This window comes from Peromyscus maniculatus, chromosome 10 (assembly GCF_049852395.1).
Source record: "Peromyscus maniculatus bairdii isolate BWxNUB_F1_BW_parent chromosome 10, HU_Pman_BW_mat_3.1, whole genome shotgun sequence".
Lineage (NCBI taxonomy): Eukaryota > Metazoa > Chordata > Mammalia > Rodentia > Cricetidae > Peromyscus > Peromyscus maniculatus.
This window is the reverse complement of record NC_134861.1, coordinates 7,276,592-7,300,237: the sequence shown is the minus strand read 5'-3', so window position 1 is coordinate 7,300,237 and position 23,646 is coordinate 7,276,592. Positions and strand designations below refer to the sequence as shown.

Here is a 23,646-nt window from a genome sequence, read left to right as displayed (position 1 = left end):
TCCTAACCAGTGAGCCATCTCTCCAGTCCCTATACTTATAAACTTTTTTTTTTTTTTTTTTTTTTTTTTTTTTTTTTTTTAGGGTCTTGCTATGTAGCCTAGGCTTGACCCCACGCCTCAGTCTCCAAAGTTCTGGGATGATATTTGTGCCCAACCTGTTTGCTCATTTGTAACAGCTCAGGTTGGCCTGGAGTCTGTGATCCTCCTGCCTCAGATTCTTTTTTATTTTTTTTTAAGATTTATTTACTTATGTATTTTATGTATTTGGGTGTTTTGTATGCATATACATCTGCACACCAAAGAGGGTCTCAGAACCCATGGGACTACAGATAATAGACTGTTGTGAGTCGCTATGTGAGTGCTGGGAATTGAACTCAAGGACCTCTGGAAGAGCAGCCAATGCTCTTAACCGCTGATCCATCTCTCCAGCCCCTGCCTCAGGTTCTTGAGTGTTGGGATTATAGGCATACACCACCATGCTTGTCTTCCTTTTAGATTTTTTGTAAGTACAACAGAGATATTACTGCAGAATTATCTCATCCTAATTTGATGGCATCTATAAAGATCTTATTTCCAAGCAAGGCCCTGATCAGAGGGACCTCAACATATACTTGGGCAGGACACAACTGCACTAAGAAGAGAAAAGTGGTTTTTGGGGCATTTCTGAATGGAGCAACTGTTTGGGGGTCACACATCCCGTCAGCAGGTGCCAGGTTAGTGCTAGTGTGCTCTGGCCTGCACAAACTCAATACTTCCTGCCCTCTGCTATCCGGGAAGGGGCAAAAGCACGCTGGAGCCCACAGAACCATTATTCAAACGCCTGGGGCCCCAGACCTCCCCCGCTGTGCTGAGACATCAGTTCCCGGGCTGTGGACATGACTGCGTTAGCATCGGATGGATCTAAGTCTCCAAACTGTTTCCTCTCTGTGACCCTAAGGTAGTCACTCAGCCTCTCTGAGTCTCTATCATAGCCTTAGGAGAGCAGCGAGGATCACCCATGTGCCCACACTGCTCACTACCCAGCAACCACTCATTCAAATATTAATTATATTAATAAATGTGTGAATGGCTGCAAAGCTCTTGGGACCAGCAAATAGTAAGTGCCGAGGGAGTATGCTATATTTCTGGAACCTGCTCTCTGCCATAGTTGTTCTCCTTGGCTCTTCAATGGCCTAGATATGTCAATCATAATAATAGTTAATAATATAAGAACATATAATTAATAATAATTAGCATTTCTAGGCTCTTTGAGTCCAAAAGAAATGTAATCATGAGGTTTCTTAATGCAAGGATACTATCATATTATACCATCATATCTCTAGCATATAGATTTGGGGCAAAATATATTTTCCTAGAAATAATCTTCTCTTTCATCAATTTTTTAAAAAAGATGTGTGCGTGTGTGTGTGTGTGTGTGTGTGTGTGTGTGTGTGTGCGCGAACGCGCGCGCGCACGCGCCTGCAGAGGTCAGGAGAGGGTGTGGGAATCCCCTGAAGCTAGAGCGAAGTTTACCTTTCTGAACCTTGGTTTGTAAAGCCAGGAAGTTATTAGACATTTAAGTTTGATATATCAACACTTAGATTGAACCTGGCACAAGGGAGTCCACAATTGTCACTTGGCTGTGACTTAGGCTACTCAGCTCCTAGCTGGAGCAACCTGAAAGGGCCCAGTTACCTGGGGGCACTGGATGCAGGGAGTTACAGCCAACCTTTTGCCCTGGTGACATCTCACCATGCTGGAGTGATTTTGGCAGCCACCTTTATCTCTGGATATAATCCACAAAAGGATTCAAAGGTGGGCTATTGGGTGGATGCTGGGTATTTTTGAGCTTGAAGAGCAGCTGTGTGAAGCAGTCCGGGGTAGCAGTGAGTGAAAGGCGCATTGGAGATAGAAACTGCTAGCTGGAGGCCAGGAAGAGGCCATTGAGTATAAAGCGAATGGGTACTGAAAATGGAAAAATATTGGGGGGTCCTTGGCCCTGCCCCCTCTTCGGATGAGTTACTGTGAGTGTTGACGTGACTCAGGGGCTGCTGCCCCGTGCTCTGTGGAATGTGCCCAGCTTCCCTGTCACATGCAGGCACATGCACACGCGCACACTGCATGCACACATCCATTCTTAATCTCTGCTCTAATCTGGTCACCCACTTCTGCCAACCCGGGCAGTAATCACTTGGCAGTAATGTCCCCTCCCCCCTGGTTTGTCACATGAGAATAATTATAATCCCCAAGTCACCAAATTTTCGTGATAACACCCACAAAGCACTCATCCACTATAGTGTACCATGGACATAACCAGTGCTCAGTCACACACGATTTTTCCAGGCTTTGGCAGCTTGTGGAAGTCCTTGAACCACACACGACTTCAGCAAGGAACAAACACACTAGGCCCTGCAGACACCCTCCCAAGGGTCCCACCCATCCCAGGGCCCCTCCAGTCACCACAGTGAGGCTGATTAACAAAAACACATAAAATTCCTTTACTTCTGAGTCTCCCCTTGTAAGAGGAGACTGGAAATAAAGGAGATTTAATTTTTAAAAAATGGCATAATTAGTCAAATACTTCTCGGTTAGGCTCTCCCTTGTGCAGAAAGACCAATCCTGGCCAGCTAATAACCCCAGGGGACCCCAGGGTGGCACCGGGCATGGCTGGGGAAGGCTGGGTGCCAGAGGCTCCCTGGCCGGCCCTTCTGCAGCAGGGAGCCAGACGGGAAGATGGGCGGGGAACGTCACCACCTTAGGCAGTCCCTAAGGAACTTCCAGAGCTTGGTGACCCAGAGATTGGCTCCGAGGTCAGACAGGTACTGGATCTCGGGCGTGAGCATGCGCCGGCAGAGCTGCTCGTGATGCGGCCCGATGCTCTTCTTGAGGTTGTAACCCAGGATGGACTTGACGCCCAGGGGCTGCCAGGGCTGCATGGCCGAGTCCTGGATGGCCTCGGCGTCCACTGCTTGGCCGCCATCGATGCAGATGCGGCGCATGCGCTCGTTGGCTTGGCGCAGCTCGGCCACCTCGCGCACCATGCGCTCGCGCCCGAAGGCCTCCACCTTTCGCCAGAAGCTGGCGTTGAAGTGGTGGTAGAGGCGCGCGTCCAGCAGGTTCCAGGCGGTGGCACGGCGGTACAGCTCACCCGAGAGCCGCGGCACCGGCGAGTCGCGCCGCGCGTTGAGCTTGAAGTACAGCACGTCCTCCAGGTCCCAGCACAGCAGCTCCCGGAGCAGCACCAGGGACTCGTCGAAGTACTCCTGCAGCAGCACCAGGTGGAAGCGGCGCTCCACCTCCAGGATGTGCTCCTGCACGCGCGGGCTGCCCGGGTCCAGGCCGCTGTCGTAGCCCAGGTCGAAGAAGAGTAGGTTGCGGAGGTAGTGCGCGTTGTAGCCACTCGGGTCGTAGTAGCGATCAGGGTCCTGCAGGAACTCTGCCAGCTTGTCGCGGCTCGACAGCTTCCAGGTGAGCGGCACCACAGACCCAAAATAATGGAAGGAGGACTCGAAGAGACGCGCCGGGTCGCGGATGACCGTGATGAAGGCGGCGCCCGGCCGCACCAGCCCGCGCACCTCTTCGTAGTGGAAGCGCATGTGGTTGCAGATGATGTTGAAGCACGCCCCCGGCCGGTAGTCCTGCACCAGGCTGCGTGCGAAGAAGGACGGGTAGTGGAAGTCGTTGCGGCCATTGGGGAAGGCGAACTTGAGCCCATGCTTCTGGCCGAAGCGGAAGAGGATGTTGAGCAGCGTGCTGCTGGCGGTCTTGTGCGTCTTCATGAACACGATGTCTCGCCGAGGTTGGCACCCTCCGGCAGAGCCGTTGACCGGAGTGGCCGTCCCTGGCTCACTGGGAGCAGGGGAGCAGGGCGCTGCGGTCTCTGAGGTCCTGGGGGAGACAGAGGGATGGAGAGAGGTCAGGGGATTGCAGGCGACAGTACCATCAGAGAGGCTTCGAGGGACTTGATCTCACCGGCCTGGCAGCCACGACCCACTAATGCAGCCCTGCAGGTTTGGACCCATTGCTTTGTGGGTGCTAGACAAGCACTCTGCCAACTGAGATGAAATTTCCCCTGCCTGAAATTGCAAGGGTTTTTATTTGTCTATGTGTTTTTCTTTGGGGGGGGGGCGGTTAATCAGCTATTGGCAATACTTTTCAGATTACCTTAATATCACTAACTGTGGCACAGGCTGCCCCAGATGTGTGCTGAGCAGTCTCATGAGGAGAGGAGATAGTCTGGTCGCTTAGGAAGAGGGACACAGTCACATAGGCCCAAGTTTGAAAAGCTTGAATCCGGGCCCTGTGCCGGGCGAGTGTTTTGGGACAAATCACACTCCATCTCTATCCTGGCCCCTACTGTGGCCCTGTTGGAGCCTCAGATTATAATTCAGGCACTGGACACCGTGACAAGTGACACTCCTTCACTGAGGCGCACACCGCGCCCTGGGTGGCACCGAGAGTTCTGCCGGAATGCCTGCCCCACACAGCACGGTGCCCGTGCACAGGGTCGCTGTCTAGCAGAAGGCTTCGATCACAGACCGTGAAGATGCCCTGCCCTCCCCGCTCCCACGGTTTGGCGTCACTCACGTGAAGGCCATGTTGGGGTGCAGCGGGGGTGCCACGTAGGAGTAGAGCAGCAACAGGAAGCTGGTACAGAGGGCTCCCAGCACCAGCCCCTTGGCCTGGGACTCCCAGGGCTTCTTGGGCAGCAGAGGCATCTCAGGCAACCGCTAGGGACAAGGGCAGACAGAACACAGGTCAAGAGGCTGGTCAAGAGCCTCCGCGGCAGCCAGGGCTCTCCACCGGGAACTCCCTGGCAGGATCCTGACAGGGTCAGAGCCTTAGAGAGGAAGAAGACAGCGGACTCAGCTCAAGGGGAGGAGGCCAAACGGGCAGAGAGGAGGCCCTCCCGGCACGGCTCTAACTTTTAGCTGACTAGTAGGGACACGGGTGTGATGCCCTTCTTCATAGGCTGCTTGGGTTTTATAATGAATGCATTCTGAGGACAAAAGGAGAGGATTCCTCTTGTCCTGTGCCCCCGGGCCCTGCTCACAGGGAAGACTAGCATCTTGTCTGTTTCAGAAGGTAGGGCCAGCCTTCCCTGTCCCCTGTGCCACCCTCCCTGCTGGATTTTTTAAAAAAAAAGATATTTAGTTTATAGGTATGTTCCAAATACTGCATGAAATGTACTGGGCGGTGGTGCCATGAGCTTTTAACCCCAGCCCTTAGGAGGGAGAGGCAGGTGGATCTCGGAGTTTGAGGCCAGTCTGGTGCTGACTCACTTTAACAGGGTGCCTTGCTGAGCTTCTGTGGTGGGATTTGTTTGTCTGGGGGGCCTTATCCACAGGAGACAGAGATGTGAGTGGTAGTAGGTGAGGTCCAAGCTTCAGAACTGGAACCCAGGAGAGAGTTGAGGCTGGCGGTCAGGGGACTTTCCTACCTCCCTGTAGGTGTAAAGCCAAGGTCTGAAACTTTCCACTTCTCTCCCAGCGGATGCTCCCAAGCCCCCGAGGCTTTGGGAGGTCATACACCTGCCCTGTGACCACATGCGTGGTGTGCTACTGAGTGCATCTGGAGGCCGCAGGGCCAGGTAGCCTCCACAGGAAAGTTACCTACCGTGCCCATGACCGCTTGCCTAGAGGAGCCCTCCAGGCCCTCCTCCAGAAAAGATGGCAGCCTTACTAAGCCCGTGGCTCATCACCTAGGAAGTCTGCCTCACAGAAAAGGATGGCATGAAGCAATGGTCAGAGAAGGAAAGTACTCAGGAGGGACTTTTTCCTCCCCGTGACAGAGAGACGCATCGCTCATTCTGTAAGGCTGGGTAAAGGCTGGGGAGAGTGTTTCCAGAGGGCAGTGATGTCAAATGAGGCTCACTGGCTGGTCACTACAGACAAGTGTATAAAGTGTGCAAAGTCGTGTGTGCCTATGGCAACTTTACTAGAGAGAGAGAGAGAGAGAGAGAACTTCAGTGAGTATCAGCAAGGGATAAAAGGGACATCATATATACAAGACCCACTCTCAGAAGTCATCTATAGATGAGGAGAGAGAGAGAAAGAGAGAGAGAGAGAGAGAGAGAGAGAGAGAGAGAGAGAGAGAGAGAGATATGAGCCAACCTGAAAACACAGCACGATCTAGTTGCTTGTTAACATGCTCGAGGCCTGGGTCAATTCCCCAGCAATGAAAAAGAAAAAGCAAGCAAAGCCTGGCATCTGGGAGACCAGGCCAGCCTTAGCTACATGTCCAGTTTGAGACCAACCTGAACTACATAAGGTCCTGTCTCAACACATCAACAGAAGGCTGGAGAGATGGCCCAGCCAGTAACGGCTAGCTCACAATTGAAAACATGAGCATACTTGCTGGGCTGGAGTTCAGTTCCTAGCACTCATGTTGGGTGATTCACAACTGTCTGTAACTCCAGCTTCCAGGGGATCTGATGTCCCCTTCTAGACACCATGGGAGTACACACACACACACACACACACACACACACACACACACACACTTTAGAATAAATAAATCTTAGCCGGATAAGGGCTGCACATGTTTAATCCCAGCACTTGGGAGGCAGAGTCAGGAAGATCTCTGTGAGTTCAAGGCCAGCCTGGCCTACAGAGTGAGATCCAGGCCAGCCAGGGCTATATAGTGAGACCCTGCTTCAAAAACAAAACAAAACAACCTAGAAAATTAATTCTAGAGTGACAAGCACTCCTCCTCCTAATACACACACACACACACACACACACACACACACACACACACACACTTAGGTGAATATATATGAAAGCCTGGATAAAAGCAAAATGCTACTGAAGGGCAGTGGAGAATGCGCATACTTTAGTAAAAATGCTTAGAACCAGTGATGCTTCTGATTTTGTACTTTTACTTTGGAATATTTCCATGTGCACAAAGAGATATCTCAGCGGGGCTGGGGAGATATCACAGCCGGCAAAATGCTTGCTAATCAAGCATGAAGATGAGTTCAGTTTTCCTAACATCCACACTAAAAAACAAAAGACAGATCAACGTACGCTTGTCACCCTACTACTGGGGAGACGGAGGCAGGAGGACCCTGGAGCTCTCAGTGAAAAGGTTTAGTGAGAGACCTCGCCTCAGAAAGTTTGGTGGATGAAGTTGGCTGCGGAGGTGGCGCACGCCTTTAATCCCAGAACTCGGGAGGCAGAGGCAGGTAGATCTCTGAGTTCGAGGCCAGCCTGGTCTACAGAGTGAGTTCCAGGACAGCCAGGGATCCACAGAGAAACCCTGTCTTGAAAAACCAAACAAAAACATGTAAGGTGGAGTACGATCAAGGAAGAGACTTCATGTTGACCTCTGAACTCCACAAGCATGTGCATACATATGCTCATGCATATACTCACATGAACATGTGTATACACATATGAGATATCTTGGTAACAGCCAAAAACTAAGCATGAAATTCACTTGTTATATGTCTAAAATGCATCGCCAGAAAGGATTTTATACGGTATTTGCAATGCACCTGTGTTTTGATTGTGACTTTATCACATGAGGTCAGATGTGGAATTTTGAATATCTTGATATTCGAAAAGTTTCAGATTTTTAGACCATCTTCAATTTTAGATTTTAGATTTTTGGGTTAAGGATAGCCAACCTGTGTTCTACATTTCCACAGTCTAATCATCTGACCTATCTGGGGAGAAGTATAGAACTATTTCTCTAAATTACTCATTTTCACAACGGTTGCATTTTGAAAGGGTCACACATTCTATTTACTAGGAAAAGGGACAATACACAGCCTCTGCATCAGGTTTGAGGTTTTTGTTCCCTCCCCCCCCCCCCAGCAGTGCTGGGATTAACCTAGGGTCTCCAGCATTCTGGAGTCTCCAGAACTCTACCACTGAGCTCTGCACCCGCTCACACTTTAAAGTTTACGAAGTGCAAACCAGATGTGGTGACACACAACTGTAATCCAGGGGAAAGCTGAGGGTCAAGATTTCAGGCCAGCCTGGGCTACATTGTAAGACAGAGCCTCAAACACAAACTAAACAAAAACCCAGTCAGAGGGGAAGGTGTGGACCTCAACCTCCTCTTTGTTTATTTATTTAGAGACAGGACCTCACTATGTAGTTCTGGCTCTCCTGAAACTCACTATGTAGACCAGGCTGGTCTCGAAGTCACTGAGATCTGCCTGCCTCTGCCTCTCGAGTGCTGGGGCTAAAGGTGTGCGCCCCCATTGCCCAGCAGGATCCCAGCATCTGGATCCCTCAGGGCTGGGCTTTGACACTGACTTCTGACAAGCGGGGGAATCCCCTCGGAATCTGTTTCTCGTCTATAAATTGGAAAGAAGCTGAGGAGGGGAGTCTGGCTGGGCCCTGGGGAGCCTCCTGAGCGGTCGGTACACCGGTATCACTCAGAATGGTGCGGGTCTGGGGAAGCCGCCCACCAACCACAAATCCGCTCCGTGGTTTGTGGTGCTCAGTGATGCCGAGCAGGCCCCCCAGAAAACCAGCTCACAGACCAAGGCTCGGGCCCAGAACAGTGAGCACAGGGGCTTAGTTTCTCTGGCCTTAGAGGGATCGAGAGTCTTGTAGCTGGCACTCGGTAAAACCTGAGGGTCCACCCGGCCCCGGCAGCGGCACTCACCAGGGTACTCTCCGAAAGTCCGAGAAGCCGCAGTGGCGGAGGTCTCCAGTGGCGGACTGGCGGTAGGGGGCAGACCAGCATCCTAAGCTGCCAATCAGGGCCTTTCTGGCCCGTCCAAGACAGCATCTTCCCCCACCCGCGAAACATCACCGATTCATTCTCTCATTCTCCTGTTTGGGTTTTCCCAAACCTCACCAGGTCCCTGGGTGTACTGAGCCCTGATGGGGCCACTAGAATCTCTGCTAGCAACTGACTGACTCTCCTCAGTGGGTACCGCTGTGTTGTACCATTACCCCATTTTGTAGATGGGGAGAATGAGGCTCGAAGAGGTAACGTGGCTTGCTCAGGGTCACTCAGCGGGTAAAAGCAGGGCAGGATTTTGAGCCCGTGACTCTGGATCTCCCACAGGCAGCTTCCTGCTTCGTGTATAGCAGCTGCTGTCTGCGGATAGTATCTGAAGCCTCGGGGAAGGAAGTCACAGGAGTGCGAAGAAGTCAAGTCAGAGCCTGGGGCTCTGTCTTGGGAACGTAGGATTGTCCCACACTGGTGGGCAGAGCTGACAGTCAATATGAAGGGATGGGGGGTAGAAGACCCTGGTGGCTGGTTCTCCTGCGCCAGCCTCCTCAAGTATTCAAGGCTCCTCACCCCCTTGCTGTGAATTTAGCAAAGAAACTCCCCTCTTGCAGATGGTGGATACACAGTAGCGAAGTCAGGGAAAGCAGCGGTCTCTGAGGAAACTGAGGGAAGCCAGGGGCTGGCTAGACCCGGAGTCTGGCTTGACGGAGAACAACCCCAAAGCTACCGGGTTCCAATGCCAGGTGATCAATCCGAGTATTAATTATTAATAGCAATGCTGATTACCCATTGTCATCACTGTTGACCAGGGCCCAGCTCTGCCTCACCCTCACCGGAGAGGTGCCCCACCCTCCATGGTCAGCTGCAGGTGATTCATCCCAGAGATGCTTGAGCCTAGCACTTGGTGAATGTTTGTTTGCTAAATGACACCCCATGCATGGCTGGGCATCTGGGGGCAGGGGATGGATAAGACCCTTGGTCAGGCAGCTACCACCTCAGTGTCAGCCACACAGGGAGATAGCGCGTGGGTAAGACAGACATTCTGTGAGGGTCATACATGACGTGCATGTCAAAGGCCCCATGAACGTTTGCTTAGCTGTATAGATCTGTGGTAAAGAGTTTGCTTAGCACGCACAAGCCCCTGGGTTCTGTCTCCAGCACCAAGAATGGTGATGATGAAGATGACGATAATGATAATGACATATATATATTTCCTTGACTGGGTGAGGCCTATGATCCAAACTGAGGATTTTGAGTTGGAGGCCAGAGAGAGTGGGCTACAGATTAAGACCTTGTCTCAAAGAGCCAAATAAATAAACTTCCTGTACCCTACCATGGGTGAGCCACATGCGGAAATTATATGAGAGAATCATGCATGTGCAAGGACATGCCTGTGAGAGCCACACGAGAGAGCCAGAAAGAGCCAGCACCTGGGCTGGGATCTGGTTTTAAGGCGCAACTCTGGAGCCAGGTGTGGTGGTACCTGTAATACCAACAACTGGGGAGGCAGAGGCAGGAGGAGGGTGGGTTGGGGGACAGACTGGGCTATACAGAGAGACCCTGTTTCAAGAAATTAAATACAAGGCCAGCGAGATGGCTCAGCAGGTAAAGGTGCTTGCCACCAAGACTGACAACCTAGGTTCGATCCCCAGGTCCCAGAAGTCATCCTCTGACCTCCAGACCCTCACCTCTTCCCCGTACTAACTAACTAAATATAATTTTTAAGTGTTAAGACACACACACTCATATGCATGCTCTTGATTAGGCTGTTTCCTTCTCTGGGTCTTAATTTTTCCTCCAGAACAACACCAGTGTTCTGTCATCATTTGGTCTGACTGTCTCAGATGGAACGTGCAGCCACAGGGCTGGCACAGGACAGACATCTGCTGAGCTGATAGCTCTTATGACCCTCTTAGGGTCCTAGCCTGGCCCCGTCCAATTGTGTACCCACTAGCCCAAAACAGAGTCTTATAGATAACCAACGGCCCGCGAACTCAGTTTCCAGAGAAGCAGGGAGGTCAAACCTCAGAGAAGGCAAGAATATCCTCAAGGTCACACAGCACAGGGGATGCCAGAGGCAAGAGCAGAAGCTGGGCTCCCTACCTCCTCTGCCCATGGTGGTGACAGACCCAGGACAGGGACAGATGGCTTCCTCGTCATTTCCCTCATCCATCCCTGTTCTCGTGGGTTACCCCAGCTGCATCTGCCCCAGAACTGGTAGCAAGCAGCCCCAACATCCTCTAGTTCAGCTAGGACCCTGCAGGACAGAAGGAGAAGCAGGACCCACCCACGACAACCTGCACACCGTGAAACTTGCCCAAGATGGTAGAGATCCCTGCGAGTGTTGCACAGACCCCCTGCTCTCCGTGCTGGGGCAGAGGGGACACACTCACCTTGGGCTGTGACTAGCTGCCCCTTTCCTCTCCCAACACCCAGGCTGCCTCTGCAGTCAGAGACAAGAATGCTCCAATGATACCCAGCAGGCGGCTGGTTGGCTCCTTCCATCCCCCTCCAGTGCATATGAATATTTATGAGCTCCCTCCCTGGGGATAATGAATGGAATGCTCAGGTGGTGCCCTGGTCTTCTTGCCGTCCTCCAGCTGGACAGCTCGGGGGTGATCCCCGCCCCTCTCTAGACCCCAACAGCCAGGTAGCTCATTTACCCAAGGGCTCAGCAAAGTTCTATGTGCCCTTGGGCCAAGGGCACACAGCTTGAAGGCTGGGGCGGGCGGGGGGGGGGGGGGGAGGTGAACTGATCCACCTATGAGAGCAGCTCATTCAAGCTTCCTGGCTACTCTGTGGACCAAGTACCCTCCTCAGGCCCATCACAAAAAAGAAAGTGAGGCAGAGCAGGGAAGAACAAAGTCACGAGCCAAATGCATGCCTGCCGGGAGCTCAGACCTGAAGATGCCAAGACAGAGCAGGCACTGAACTTGATCAGCCTCTACAGGAGCCCCAGGGTGACAGCTAACAGGCTGAGAAGTCCAGAGGAAGGAAGCGTGGCATCTCGGAGGAGCACGGAGTCCTTCATCAAAGGGTGTATGCCATGCTCGGCAGCCTGCCTGAGCAAGGAATAGACTCACACACACAGCTTGGAGCCGTTTTGCAGGTTTGGGGTTTGCCGGAGATGCTGTCCGAGTCCTTTCGGGGGGTGGGGTGGGGGGGATGGGAGGTGGGGAACAGTACCTAGGCTCCCTGCTCCTAGCCTGAAACTCACACTGAGTCAACACAGCCATCTCAGGTTCAGCTCAGCTTCCTCTGAGCTTTGTTCTTCATCAGAGGGACTCCATGAGTCCATTCCTCCCTTGATGTCCACACTCTCGTGGTGGCCCAAGGAGAAGGCTCTAAAGACACAACGGATCGCCGGGCGGTGGTGGCGCACGCCTTTAATCCCAGCACTCGGGAGGCAGAGGCAGGTGGATCTTTGTGAGTTCGAGGCCAGCCTGGGCTACCAAGTGAGTTCCAGGAAAGGCGCAAAGTTACACAGAGAAACCCTGTCTCGAAAAACCAAAAAAAATAAAAAAATAAAAAAATAAAAAAATAAAAAAAAAAATAAAAAAAAAAAAGACACAACGGATCACAGTTAATAAGAGTGCAAAGCTGGGCTGGTCAAGGTCATCCTCTGCCACCCTCCTGTCTACAGAGGCTGTCCATCTTAAGTTCCTCCCTGGGTTTTTAAGGAGAAGCCCCTCTCCCTTTGGGGCTCTGCTGTTTCTGGTATGCTTTGTTCTGTTCCTTTTCCAATGCTCTCCCACTTCCAAGCCCAGTCTCCAGACTCTTTCCCCTAATAACGAGTCCCTAAAGGGCACTTGTGTGTCGGCTCTTTTCACAGACCACTCCTGACGGGCCACACAGAGCCAGGCTGGGAGGTGGTTCTCTTTTCTTTCTAACGTCCCTCGGCGTTTCTGCCTCCTGGGCTGACCTAGTTTGAGGACAGCTTTATGGCGTGGCTCAAACAGCAGGAATGTGATTTATGGAAGTGGACTCTGGACTGCCTAAATGGACACACCCTCACACTCCTGGTAGGGACTTCCTGCTGTCCCTTCTCCCACAGGGTAGGGGCAGGGTGGAGTTCAGGCATCCTAGAAAGATGGAAGAGGGTGGTGGGTTTAGTGGAGATGGAAACGAAGCAAAACTAGAACTGGACCTTCAGCCCTGTGCAAGGCTTGGAGATGTCTTCCTGGGGCTTGGTTTCCTCATATTTCACCTGGTTCTCCCGGCTGATAGTATCCATTGTTTTCTCTCTCTCTCTCTCTCTCTCTCTCTCTCTCTCTCTCTCTCTCTCTCTCTTTCTCTCTCCCTATATATATAATGTGTTCACACACATATATTTAAATGATGAAAGTAGTATAGGTTCGCAATTATTTCATTTTGTTATTTATTTATTTATTTATTTATTTATTTATTTATTTATTTATTTTTGAGACAGGGCTTTCTATGTAGCTCTAGCTGGCCTGGAACTCACTATGTAGACCAGGCTGGCCTCAAAATCATAGAAATCCACTTGCCTCTGCCTCCCAAACTCTGGGATTAAAGGTGTGAACTACAATTAAAAAATAATAATGCTCTGATCCAGTAGGGGAAGAGGTTGGGAGGGGGTGACCTCAGGAGGTATTCCAATTTCCAAAGATAGCTTTCTTTTCTCCATGGTCACACAGACTGTAGTTCTCATCTTCCCTTGCAGTTGAGGGAGACCCATGTGACTGAATCAGAGTCAGTGAAATATGAGTATAATGACAGCAAATGAAGTTAAGGGGCTGGTCTTTGTGGTTTCTTTCCTGAGGTTCACAGACCCTGAACAAGCTACCTTTTCTTTTGCGGGTGTGTGGGGGGGCGGTCTTTGACAGGGTCTCACTGTGTAGCTCTTGCTGGTCTAGAATTCACTATACAGACCAAGCTGGCCTCAAACTCATAGAGATCATATGTCTCTGCCTCCCACTGGAACTAAAGCCACCAAATCACAGCTTGTTAGTTTCTATTGTCAAATTGACACAAACCTAAACACACCTGGGAAGAGGGACCCCTCGATTGAAGACTTGTCTCCACCTGACTGATCTGCGGTCATATCTGGGGGGGGGGGGCACATTTTCTTGATTGCTAATTGATGTAAGAGGGTCCAGCCCAGCGTGGGAAATACCATGCCTAAGTGGGTGGGCCTGGGAAGGTTGCTGGACTTGAGTGAGAATGAGCCGCTGAGCAGTGTTCTCTGTTTCCTGCCTTGAGCTCCTGCCTCAGCTTCCCCAGCAACAGACTGTAACCGGTAAGCTAAAGCAAACCCTGTCCTCCACACATTGCTTTTGGTCATGGTGTTTATCACAGCAGCAGAAACCTAACTGGAACAGAATCGGAGCAGGAAAACAGAGGTGTTGCTATGACAGACCTGATCATGTCATGTCATTTGGGGGCGGGGAGGGGGGGAGCGGCACGGGGATTGTGAAAGTGTTTGGAACTTTGAGCTGGAAAAGGCATGGAGTGCTCAGAGATTGACTTCCAGGTTTGTGGGAAATCGGAAGATAAGATAATGCTAAGAGACATGGAGGCCATGGAGGCCTGGCATTCTTGCAATATTTAGATTAACACTCTGGAAGTGAAGCCTTTGCTTTGCTGGGACAGTTGATGCTTTTTTTTTTTTTTTTTTTTTTTTTTTTTTTTTTTTGGTTTTTTTCAAGACAGGGTTTCTCTGTGTAGCTTTGCGCCTTTCCTGGAGCTCACTTGGTAGCCCAGGCTGGCCTCGAACTCACAAAGATCCGCCTGGCTCTGCCTCCCGAGTGCTGGGATTAAAGGCGTGCGCCACCACGCCCGGCTCAGTTGATGCTTTTTAACCAGGGCTGAGAAATCAGGGGTGATTAAGAAGGGATCAGCAGCACTGAGGCAAAAATCTTCTGAGAAGTATCTCCTCAGGGTCAGCACATAGTCACTGTGGTCCAGGGAGACCAATACTGCACCTCAAGCTGATAGAAAATTATCTGTTGGGTATTTTTACCACATAAGAGGGCTCAGCCCACTGTGGGCAGTACCATCCCTGGGCAGAAAGCAAACCAGAATAGAGCCTTTATGTCCATTTCACAGACAAAGAAACTGAGGCCCAGAAGTTAAAAGAGCTAGCTTAGTACACACTGTAAAGAATGAATGTATTCATAAGGGCAAAACTGTACATTTGTACTTAGGTTAAAGGGTCTGAGATGATACCAAATGTAAAGTGTACTTCCCCAAGGAATGGGGTCACTTACCATCAATAACACATTTTGATTCGGTAGATATAATGCAACTATATATGCATTTACATTTTACCCGAGTCTGTATTGCTTTGGGAAAATAGTAAAAATGTATATGTAATGGGCCAGTAAAATGGCTCAGCAGGCAAATGTGCTTGTACCCGAGTTTGATCCCCAGCACCCACACGGTGGAGAGCCAATTCCTGGAAGTTGTCCTCTGACTTACATAACACACACACACACACACACACACACACACACACACACACACACACACACACACCAAAAATAGGTTTATTGCCATCGTAGGAATCAGGCCACACCTCATTTCTGAAGCAGGCATCCTGCTCTTTCCAAACCTTAGTGGCCTGAACCGAAAGGCCTAGCCAAGGGCAGAAGAGAGCTGGGAAGTGTGGGGCACACAGTAGACAGTCTGATTGAGAGGTTAGACCTGGGCCTGCAAGGATCCAGCAGCTCCTTCACTTCGAGGCTCTCTGGAGTGGAGCAGAGAGAGCAGAGATGGGGCGTATCAGCCAGCAGGGCATTTTGTCTGGACTCCAATTTGCTGGCTCACAGGACCCCTCCAAGCTGGCAGCCCTGGCATCTTGCCAGCCTTACTCTTCCTTTGCTGGAGTTACAATGCCAATGGTTCTAGGCCTGGCCGCTGACATGGGGTGGTCTTTCACGGTTCCGATGCAGTTCCTCTTTGTTTGCTTGGTTTTCCAAACACGATTTCTCTGTATAGCCCTGGCTGTCCTGGAACTCACTCTGTAGACCAGGCTGGCCTTGAACTCACAGAGATCCGCCTCCCTCTGCCTCCCAAGTGCTGGGATTAAAGGTGTGCACCACCGCTGCCCAGCGTCAGATACAGTTCTTAATGTTACAATGTCACCTGCACCTTCTTTCCTTCCTCCTTTTCCCTCAGGTTTTTTTTCTGCACGTGTGCATGCGAGTGCATGTGTGTGTGTGTGTGTGTGTGTGTGTGTGTGTGTGTGTGTGTCTGGTCCGGTCTCACTGTGTTAACCAGTTCACTATGTTTCTAACTGATTTCAAACTGGTTATCCTCATGCCTCAGTTTCCCAGTGCTAGGAATATAGGCCTGTGCCACCATGCTAGCAACCTATTGGGTCAAAGGGCAAACACACAATCACAACACACACACACACACACAACACAACCTCTCAGTATTACATGCTAGCCCCACGTATCAGGTGGAGAAAGGGGCCCAGTATCCATGGCAAAGCCAGAACTTGAAACACATTCACAGCTCTTTCTGAGACACTCCCCTGCCCATGCAAAATCACCACCCTTCCTGTACCCAAGCAGATCCAAGTACCCAAAGCAGCTCTAGTGGGAGGTGACAAGTCACAGATGTCAGCCAAAAGTCAAGCCACTCCCTTAGTCCTCTAAATACATAGAGTCCCCAGGGCTGAACACGGAGGAGTCATCAATAAATATCAGTGCTTTATAACATTCCTGCCATACTATTTACAGTCTGAAGATGCACTTGTGTGCATAAACACACAGCACGGTAGAAAAGCTTTATGTTTTATGGAGGCATAAATGCCCAGGATAAGCACATCCACTGCTCCACTCCTGCGCTCAGGATGCCCTCAGTACAGCCTGCCTCCAGACTTCCCCAGCAGGGTGGTCTTTGGAAAGAGGCTCTCTCTTGCTGGGAAGATCAAAAAGTATGAGGCATGCAGAGTCCTTGGCTCAGTGTCTGGCACTTAGCAGTAGATCTGGTTAGGATCATGGGCCCCTTAGATCCTTCTAGATCAATGTACATGCCACCCTACCCTTCCAATGACCTATGTTTCCCATGTTTTATACCCAACTTGCCTCAACACTCACATTCCACGACCAACAAAATTAAGGCAGACAGGGAGGGCTTGTCCAGTGTCATAGAAAGCCAGGGTACTGCTGTGGGCCTCATTTCTCTGCTCTGGAGATGGCTTATGGGAAGGCAGGTAACTCCTGGAAAATTCTATTAGCTCCCCCACCTGATGATTCCAGAGGTCTCCAATCTGGTGACCCCCGGGGTCACTTCTGCTCCATCCTGCCTCGTCCTCTCTTGAGTCATTCATATTTCTCATGGAGTCAAAGTAAAGCAGGAAGTTTGTCGTGCCGGGCAATGGCGGGGCATGCCTTTAATCCCAGCACTTGGGAGGCAGAGGTTTTTCAAGACCAGCCTGGACTACAGAGCAAGTTTCAGAACTGCCAGGGCTACACAGAGAGAACCTATCCCCCCTACCCCCCCCCCAAAAAAAAAAACACAAAACAACCAAACAAAAACAAACAGCACAGCTCACAGTCAGGGACCAGAGTCCCACCATTTGTGGGCCATTCTCCCAGGTGAATCACTGCCCTCCTGCACAGGACAGCTTCCTGTGTGCCTTGGAGCTCAGGGAGAGGCACTGTGGGAGACAGACCTATCCTTTGCTGGATGACAAGTGGCCTCAGAACCCAGTAAGGGCAAGAGATGCCCAGGAAGTAGGCACTCCGTGTCCACAGGGAACTTCCTTTAGGCAGAGCTATTCCCAAGCAAGAAGCAGACTACAAAGCAGCCTGAGGGGCCAGCTAGGAGCACAGCTCTGCTGTCTCTATGCCTGAGGTAACAGCCTGCTCACCAGTGCCGGGCAAAGGGGAGGCTTGATGGAGCCCAAGAAGATCAAAGAAGTGGGACCCCGAGTGGGCAGAGGAGTCCTGCGTCGGTCTGGGGTCCTAAAATGGTGACCACAAAAAATTCCTGTGACTTGGAGTGAACTTCTGAACGGTGTGACCTTCAGGCAGTCACTGAGTCTCCCCACGCAACCGACTAGTGGGGTTCTGGAATTCCACATCCCTCTAGATAAGTAGCAACGGTGCCTTGTAGGGCGGTGCAGAGAAGGTTAGGGTGACTGTGCGCTGCCTGCAGGACCCCCTGGACCTGAGGCCACTCCCTCCAAAGAGGAAGAGGCTGAGTTCTTCTGACTGGATGGCTCTCCCTCCATACCTCTTTCTTCTAGCAGATTTCCATTGCGCCCTCACCATCACCACAGTAACCTCAGGTGTCAGATGTCAGGCCTGCTGCCCTTCCTAGTGTGGGTTGCTGCCGCCAGATGTGTGCCTGTCACCAGAGACAGCTCGAGAAGGAGGAGGGGCAGGGGTTCCACTGGGGAGGGACGGTCATGCTCTGTGCTGGCCTTTCACTAAGGGAGCAGAGCAACCTTGCGGAACCCTTTATGGAGCAGCGGCCCAGGACTCCGGAACTGTGAATTGCACATAGGATCTTTCCTGTCCTATCTGGAGAGTCCCTCCTTGAGGGCCTCATCTCCTCAGGGGCACGTGTCCTTCCTCAAGCACAAGAGTCTGTCACTACCCACGGCCCCCAGTCTCTGCTTTGACAGCCGCTCCAGGGAAAGGCAGGTAAGGGGAGATTCTCTACCCCTCCTTTTCCACTAGGGCCCAGGCCACGGTGTCCAAGAGGATTAATCATTGATGGACTCACAGTTTCAGCAGAGTGCAGCAGCCAGCCTTCTCAAGCCCCACCCATCCCACTTTCAGGACTCCGGGGTCCGGAGGAGGAGGGGCACCCAGAGCGGGGTGAGTAACCGGTTAGCCTGCGCCTACAGGACACAGTGCCGGTGAAGCAGCTCTGCAGCGCTCCTATACCCCTCGCTGGGCGAGCATGCGATCCCAGTTTGGCTACAGTGTAGGAGGGGTGCTCAGGTAGTAGACTGAGGCAGGGCACAGCCAGCGTCGAGTGCTGAACCTCCCGACATACCTTAGCCCGGTTCTCCTTGGGCTCGGGGTGGCAGGGGTCGCCCCGGCCCCCGCCGCCGCCGCCGCCGCCACCGCCGCCGGGGCGCTCACTGGGCGGCGGGGCGCACTCGCCTGGGCCCCGCGCTCTGCCAGGCCTGGTCCATGCCCCCGCCCCGCCGCCGCAGCGGCTGCTGCACCCGCTCTCGCCACTCTCGGCCAGGTGAGGCTAGCAGCCTGGCCCGGCCCCTGGCGCCACGGCCAATGGGCGCCACGGCCCCCTCCCCCCCTCCTGTCCCCTGCGCGCCAGCCGGAGAGGCACAGAAGCCGTATTCAACTCTCTGGGGCGCAATATCGCGCCCCCGCCGCCGGCCCAACAAGGCCCATTTGTCTTCGATGGGCCAAGGGGACCATTGTTCTGCCAGCCCCAGAAGGGAATAGAGGGTGCCTGGGGCTTGGTGGTAGTGTTGGGGAGGGAAAACCGAGCCCGGGGAAAATGCGGCAGTACTAATTGCCAGCCTTTTATTGACAGCACTGGAGCTCCTGGGGATCCAGCGAAACATAGGTCTTCCCAGCTCCCTCTGTGGAGGCCAGGGACACATTTTTGGTACCCAAGGAAAACAGGTGAAGATGAGCCAGGATCCCTGGGCCGACCCAGGAAAGGGGCTTGGCTCCGAAGGGTCCTGTTACTTAAACGGTTCAGCTAACTTCCCTTTTGTAGATGCCCATCCTCAAGAGGACTGGGCAAGTAGGAAGTGGGTGCGCCTGTCTAGGTTCAGGCTGTCCTTCATCCCAAAGCAGAACCAAGGATGGGAACTCGTCTGGAATTAGCCCCAGTTGTGGGCAGTACAAAACCAGCTGGCCATCCAGTGAAACATGGGCCACGTCAGAGCCCCACTGCCCCCGACATTTCTAGGCAACTCTGGAATGGGGAAAATTCCACATCAGCCTGGCTGCCAGGCATTCTTCCATATCTGATGGGCTTGCCTTTGTCCATGTGGGCCCTAGATACACATATACCCATGCAGGCCTGAGTCATCTGCGCTACATAGCTGTGTGCGACTCCTTTGGTTCCTGCCTCCCCCAGCTGCCATGCCAGAGCTGGCGTCAGACAGAGCCCTCTCATCCACATATATAGTGAGACCATCAGTTTGGGGGACACTGTGTTCTTGGGTCCACAAGCCACAGCCTGCCAAAACTCTTGCCCTCCTCTTTGGGGAAGGTGCAGCCACTGCGGCAGATTTATTCTCCACATACAGAGCCAGCACAAAACAGGCAGGCCAGACCACCAGGTCCTTAGATTCACAGACAGCAGAGCCCAGTCTACCCCGTTTAGGACATCACAGCCTCTGGGGAGTGGCTTTAGCCAGGGTGTCCTAGGAAAGACTCAGTGACTAGAACCCAGTTATGATGCATGGACAGTTCCAGGTAAGGGCTATCAGCAGAGGGAGTTGGAGTGGGGGGGGGGGTTCTGCATCAGCTCCTGCCTCCAGGATCCTGCCCTGCTTGAGTTCCCATCCTGACTTCCTTCAGTGATGAACAGCGATATGGAAGTGTAAGACAAACCCTTTTCTTGCTTTTTGGTTCTGGTGTTTCATGGAAGCATAGAAATCCTACAACAAGTTGGTACCAGGAGTGGGGTATTGCTGTGACAGACCTGACCATGTTTTGGGGAGGACTATGGAAGGACTTTGGAAGTTTAGGCTAGAAAAGTCATCGTGTGGTGAGAGCTCCGTGGGGAGTTCTTGAGGAGCTTCAAAGATAAAAATGTGGAGAGCAATGCAGATGGAGGGCCTGCCTTATGAAGTTTTAGAGAGAAACTTAAAGGTTCTTTGGTGTTTTGAAAGAAAATGGACCCCAAAGGGAGTGGCATTATTAGGGGTGTGGCCTTGTTGGAGGAAGTGTGTCACTGTGGAGGTGGGCTTTGAGGTCTCATATATGCTCAAGCCATGCCCAGTGAGACAGAGCATTTCCTGTCACCTGTAGGATTCTCCATTCTCAGTTCCTCCTCCAGCACCATGTCTGCCTTCATGCTACCATGTCCCACCATGATGATAATGGACTAAACCTCTGCAACTGTAAGCCACCCAATTAAATGTTTTCCTTTGTAGAAGTTTCAGTAATCATGGTGTCTCTTCACAGCAATAGAAACCCTAAGACAGAAGCTGGTGCTAAGGACGGGGGTATTGCTGTGACAGGCCTTACTGAGGCTTTGTTTGAAGGAATATGGACCTTGGGACTGTGGTTTAGAAAAGCAGTTGAACACTTGAACTTACTGGGCCATCCCAGTAGGAGCATGGATGACAGTGGTGCTGAGGGTGATTTGAACTGTGGGTGCCTGGCTCCAGAGGTTTCAGAGAAGAATGTTAGTATGTGACCAGTCTTGTGATATTTTGGTGAAAAAATTGCCCTTGTTTGAAGAGTCTGCCTGAGGCTAACGTGAAGAGATTTGGATTAATCCCGTTGGCAAAGGAAATCTTAAAACAACCTAGTATAGACTCTCATGTGGTTATTAGTGTTCATACTTACAAAGATTTATAATGAAAAGGTGCAAGCTGAGCAAGGAAAATTGAGAAGAAAAGGGGCATCAGGAAGTGGAATGAAGCTACATTCTGTGTTCCAGGAGATAAACAGATTAAGAAATGAAATAAAGGGAGTGGTGACCTCAAGACAAGATCCCACCCAACTTTCCAAGTCTCCAACTTGTGAAAAGGAATTAAAGAAGAGCTTAAAGCATAGTGTGGTGGCACACACCTTTAATTCCAGCACTCAGAAGGCAGAGGCTGGCAGATCTCTGAGTTTGAGGCCAGCCTGATTTACAGATCCCGTTTCAGGACAGCCAAGCTTAGGCAGTGAAGGAGACCATCAAAAACAGAAAGCTAGTGAAGATGTAATTGAATGAGGGGGCCATATTCCAACACCCCCCCCCCCCCAAGTAGCAGAACTTTTTTCCTTTGAGTTGCTGTGGTCATGGTGTCTCTTCACAGCAACAGAAACCTATGGTAGCTTAAATGTAATTGGCCCCTATAAGCTCACAGGGAGTGGCACTATTAGGAGGTGTGGCTTTGTTGGAGTGGGCATGGCCTTATTAGAGGAACAGTGTCACTGGGGTGGCGGGATTTGAGGTTTCCTATGCTCAGAATCTTGCTCAGTGTTCAGTGACTTCCTGTTGCCTGCAAGATGTAGGTCTCTCAGCTACTGTTCCTGCACCATTTATCTACCAGCAGACTGCCAAACTGCCTACCATGACGACAGTCGACTGAACCTCTGAACTGTAAGCCACCACCTCAATTAAATGTTTTCCTTTATAAAAGCTGCCATGGTCATGGGTCTCTTCACAGCAACAGAAACCCCAACTAAGACAGACTATCAAGGCTATTTGCTATTTTGAATTGAGACTCTGTTGTTCTGATCAGCTGGAGGTGCAGTCAGCCATAACTAAGTAGGGACCAGCACCACTGAAGAGAAACCTGTGCACTACTGGGACAATTGATGCTGGTTAGCTGGAGCTAAGAAATTAGCAGTGACTAAGAGACCAGAGTCGGGTGGTTGTGGCACATGTTTTTAATCATGTGCTTTTATGCTTTTATGCTTTTTCATGCTTTTAATTTTAAGCACTCACCTTTAATCCCAGCACTCCAGAGGCAAAGGCAAGTGAATCTCTGAGTTCCAGGACAGCCTGCAGCTTCAGGTCTACAGAGTGACAGCCAGGGATAGAGAAACCATCTCGAAAAAAACCAACACAGACACACACACACAACCAACCAACCAACCAACCAACCAACCAACCAACCAACCAACCAACCAAATGAAGAGACTAGCATCACTGGTAAAATCTTCTGGAAGCGTTTCCTGAAGGCACAGGGAAGTTGTGTCCCATGGTTGTACCTCACGTTGGTAGCTGGACTGGAAGGCATGAAGGGGTCATGGAGGGCAGCTGAGGCTTGGCACTGACAGGCCGCTGGTGAAGGGGCAGCCTCAGCAGCCACTGAAGGCCCAGGACTGAAGGGATCATGCAGAGAAGCTGAAGTTTAGCACCATGAGGAGAGCCTGTGATAGGTAGGCTATTGGTGGAAGTACAGCCCAGCTGCAGAGGGACTCCAGCATTTTGGAGATGCCAGTGCCATGGGATGACTACCCACAGCAGCAGCAGAGGAGTGGAGCCATCCAGAGCCTAGAAGACAGCTGTGTGTGCCTTAGAGGATGGAGCTGGAGAAGTCACCCAAGCCCTCTGGAGAAGTCCAGATGATTAGGAGTGGAACCCAGACACCGGATGGTTGGAATTTGGTTTTGCTTTGATTTGATTGTGCTGACTTTTTTCCCCTCTTTAAGTAAGAAAGTATTTTACTGGAGCCCTCAGTTGAGAGACTTTGAATTTTAATAGATTGGCTATTTTAAAGGGACTGAAATTTGAATTTGTAAGACGGTGGGACTTTTAAAGTTATTTATGTTTTCAATGTGAGATCTTGGGGAATAAGAAAGGAAGGGCTGTGGCTTAATGATGTCTGTGTCAAGTTGACAGGGGGTCGTTGTACTGCTGGTTTTGTGTCAAATTGAAACAAGCGAGGAAGGAGCCTCAGTTGGAGAAACGCCTCCGTGAGATCCAGCTGTCAGGCATTTTCTCAATTAATCATCAGTGGGGGCCCAGTCCATTGTGAGTGGAGCCATCCCTGGGCTGCTGGTCCTCAGTTCTATAAGGAAGGCTGAGCAAGCCATGGTGGCGGGCCAGGAAGCAGCTCCCCTCCACGGCGTCTGCATCAGCTCCTGCCTCCAGGATCCTGTCCTGTTTGAGTTCCTGTCCTGACTTCCTTCGATAATGAATAGCAATGTGGAAGTGTAAGCCAAATAAACCCTTTTCTCCCCAACTTGCTTTTGGTCAGTGTCTTACCATAGCAATAGAACCCTAAGACACCTTCTGATGAGCTCCAGCAGGAAGTGAAGAAGCCAGTTAATGTTTATAGACCATGAATAGACAAGTGAACCCTCAGCACACTGCTGTGGGAAGATTCCAGAA

The 23,646-nt window shown here is 51.3% G+C and overlaps 1 protein-coding gene across 4 annotated transcripts; it reads right to left on the bottom strand.

Annotated features, from left to right (window-relative positions):
• Positions 1-2,453: 2,453 nt before the first annotated feature.
• On the bottom strand, positions 2,454-18,781 carry Gal3st1 (galactose-3-O-sulfotransferase 1). Of its 4 annotated transcripts, none has more exons than XM_015991657.3 (3): positions 8,602-8,884; positions 4,567-4,709; positions 2,454-3,867 (listed from the first exon to the last, which is right to left on the bottom strand). In XM_015991657.3, the coding sequence occupies exons 1-3, from the start codon at positions 8,746-8,748 to the stop codon at positions 2,727-2,729; spliced, it is 1,431 nt and encodes a 476-aa protein (XP_015847143.2). In that variant the 5' UTR covers positions 8,749-8,884; the 3' UTR covers positions 2,454-2,726. The 4 variants fall into 4 exon arrangements, with proteins under 4 accessions (XP_015847143.2, XP_015847151.1, XP_042141662.1 ...); XM_015991665.2 differs by lacking the exon at positions 8,602-8,884 and adding an exon at positions 18,658-18,781 and having other exon boundaries at positions 2,589-3,867; XM_042285728.2 differs by lacking the exon at positions 8,602-8,884 and adding an exon at positions 11,894-11,996 and having other exon boundaries at positions 2,589-3,867.
• Positions 18,782-23,646: the final 4,865 nt, after the last annotated feature.

Bases quoted from the DNA above. Each gene is read 5' to 3' on its own strand.
- Gal3st1 (XM_015991657.3), bottom strand. From the start codon at position 8,748: ATGTTTCGCGGGTGGGGGAAGATGCTGTCTTGGACGGGCCAGAAAGGC. The intron at 4,710-8,601 runs GTGAGTGCCGCT...CCTTGTCCCTAG, and splicing joins GACTTTCGGAGAGTACCCTG to CGGTTGCCTGAGATGCCTCT. The intron at 3,868-4,566 runs GTGAGTGACGCC...TGTCTCCCCCAG, and splicing joins CACCCCAACATGGCCTTCAC to GACCTCAGAGACCGCAGCGC.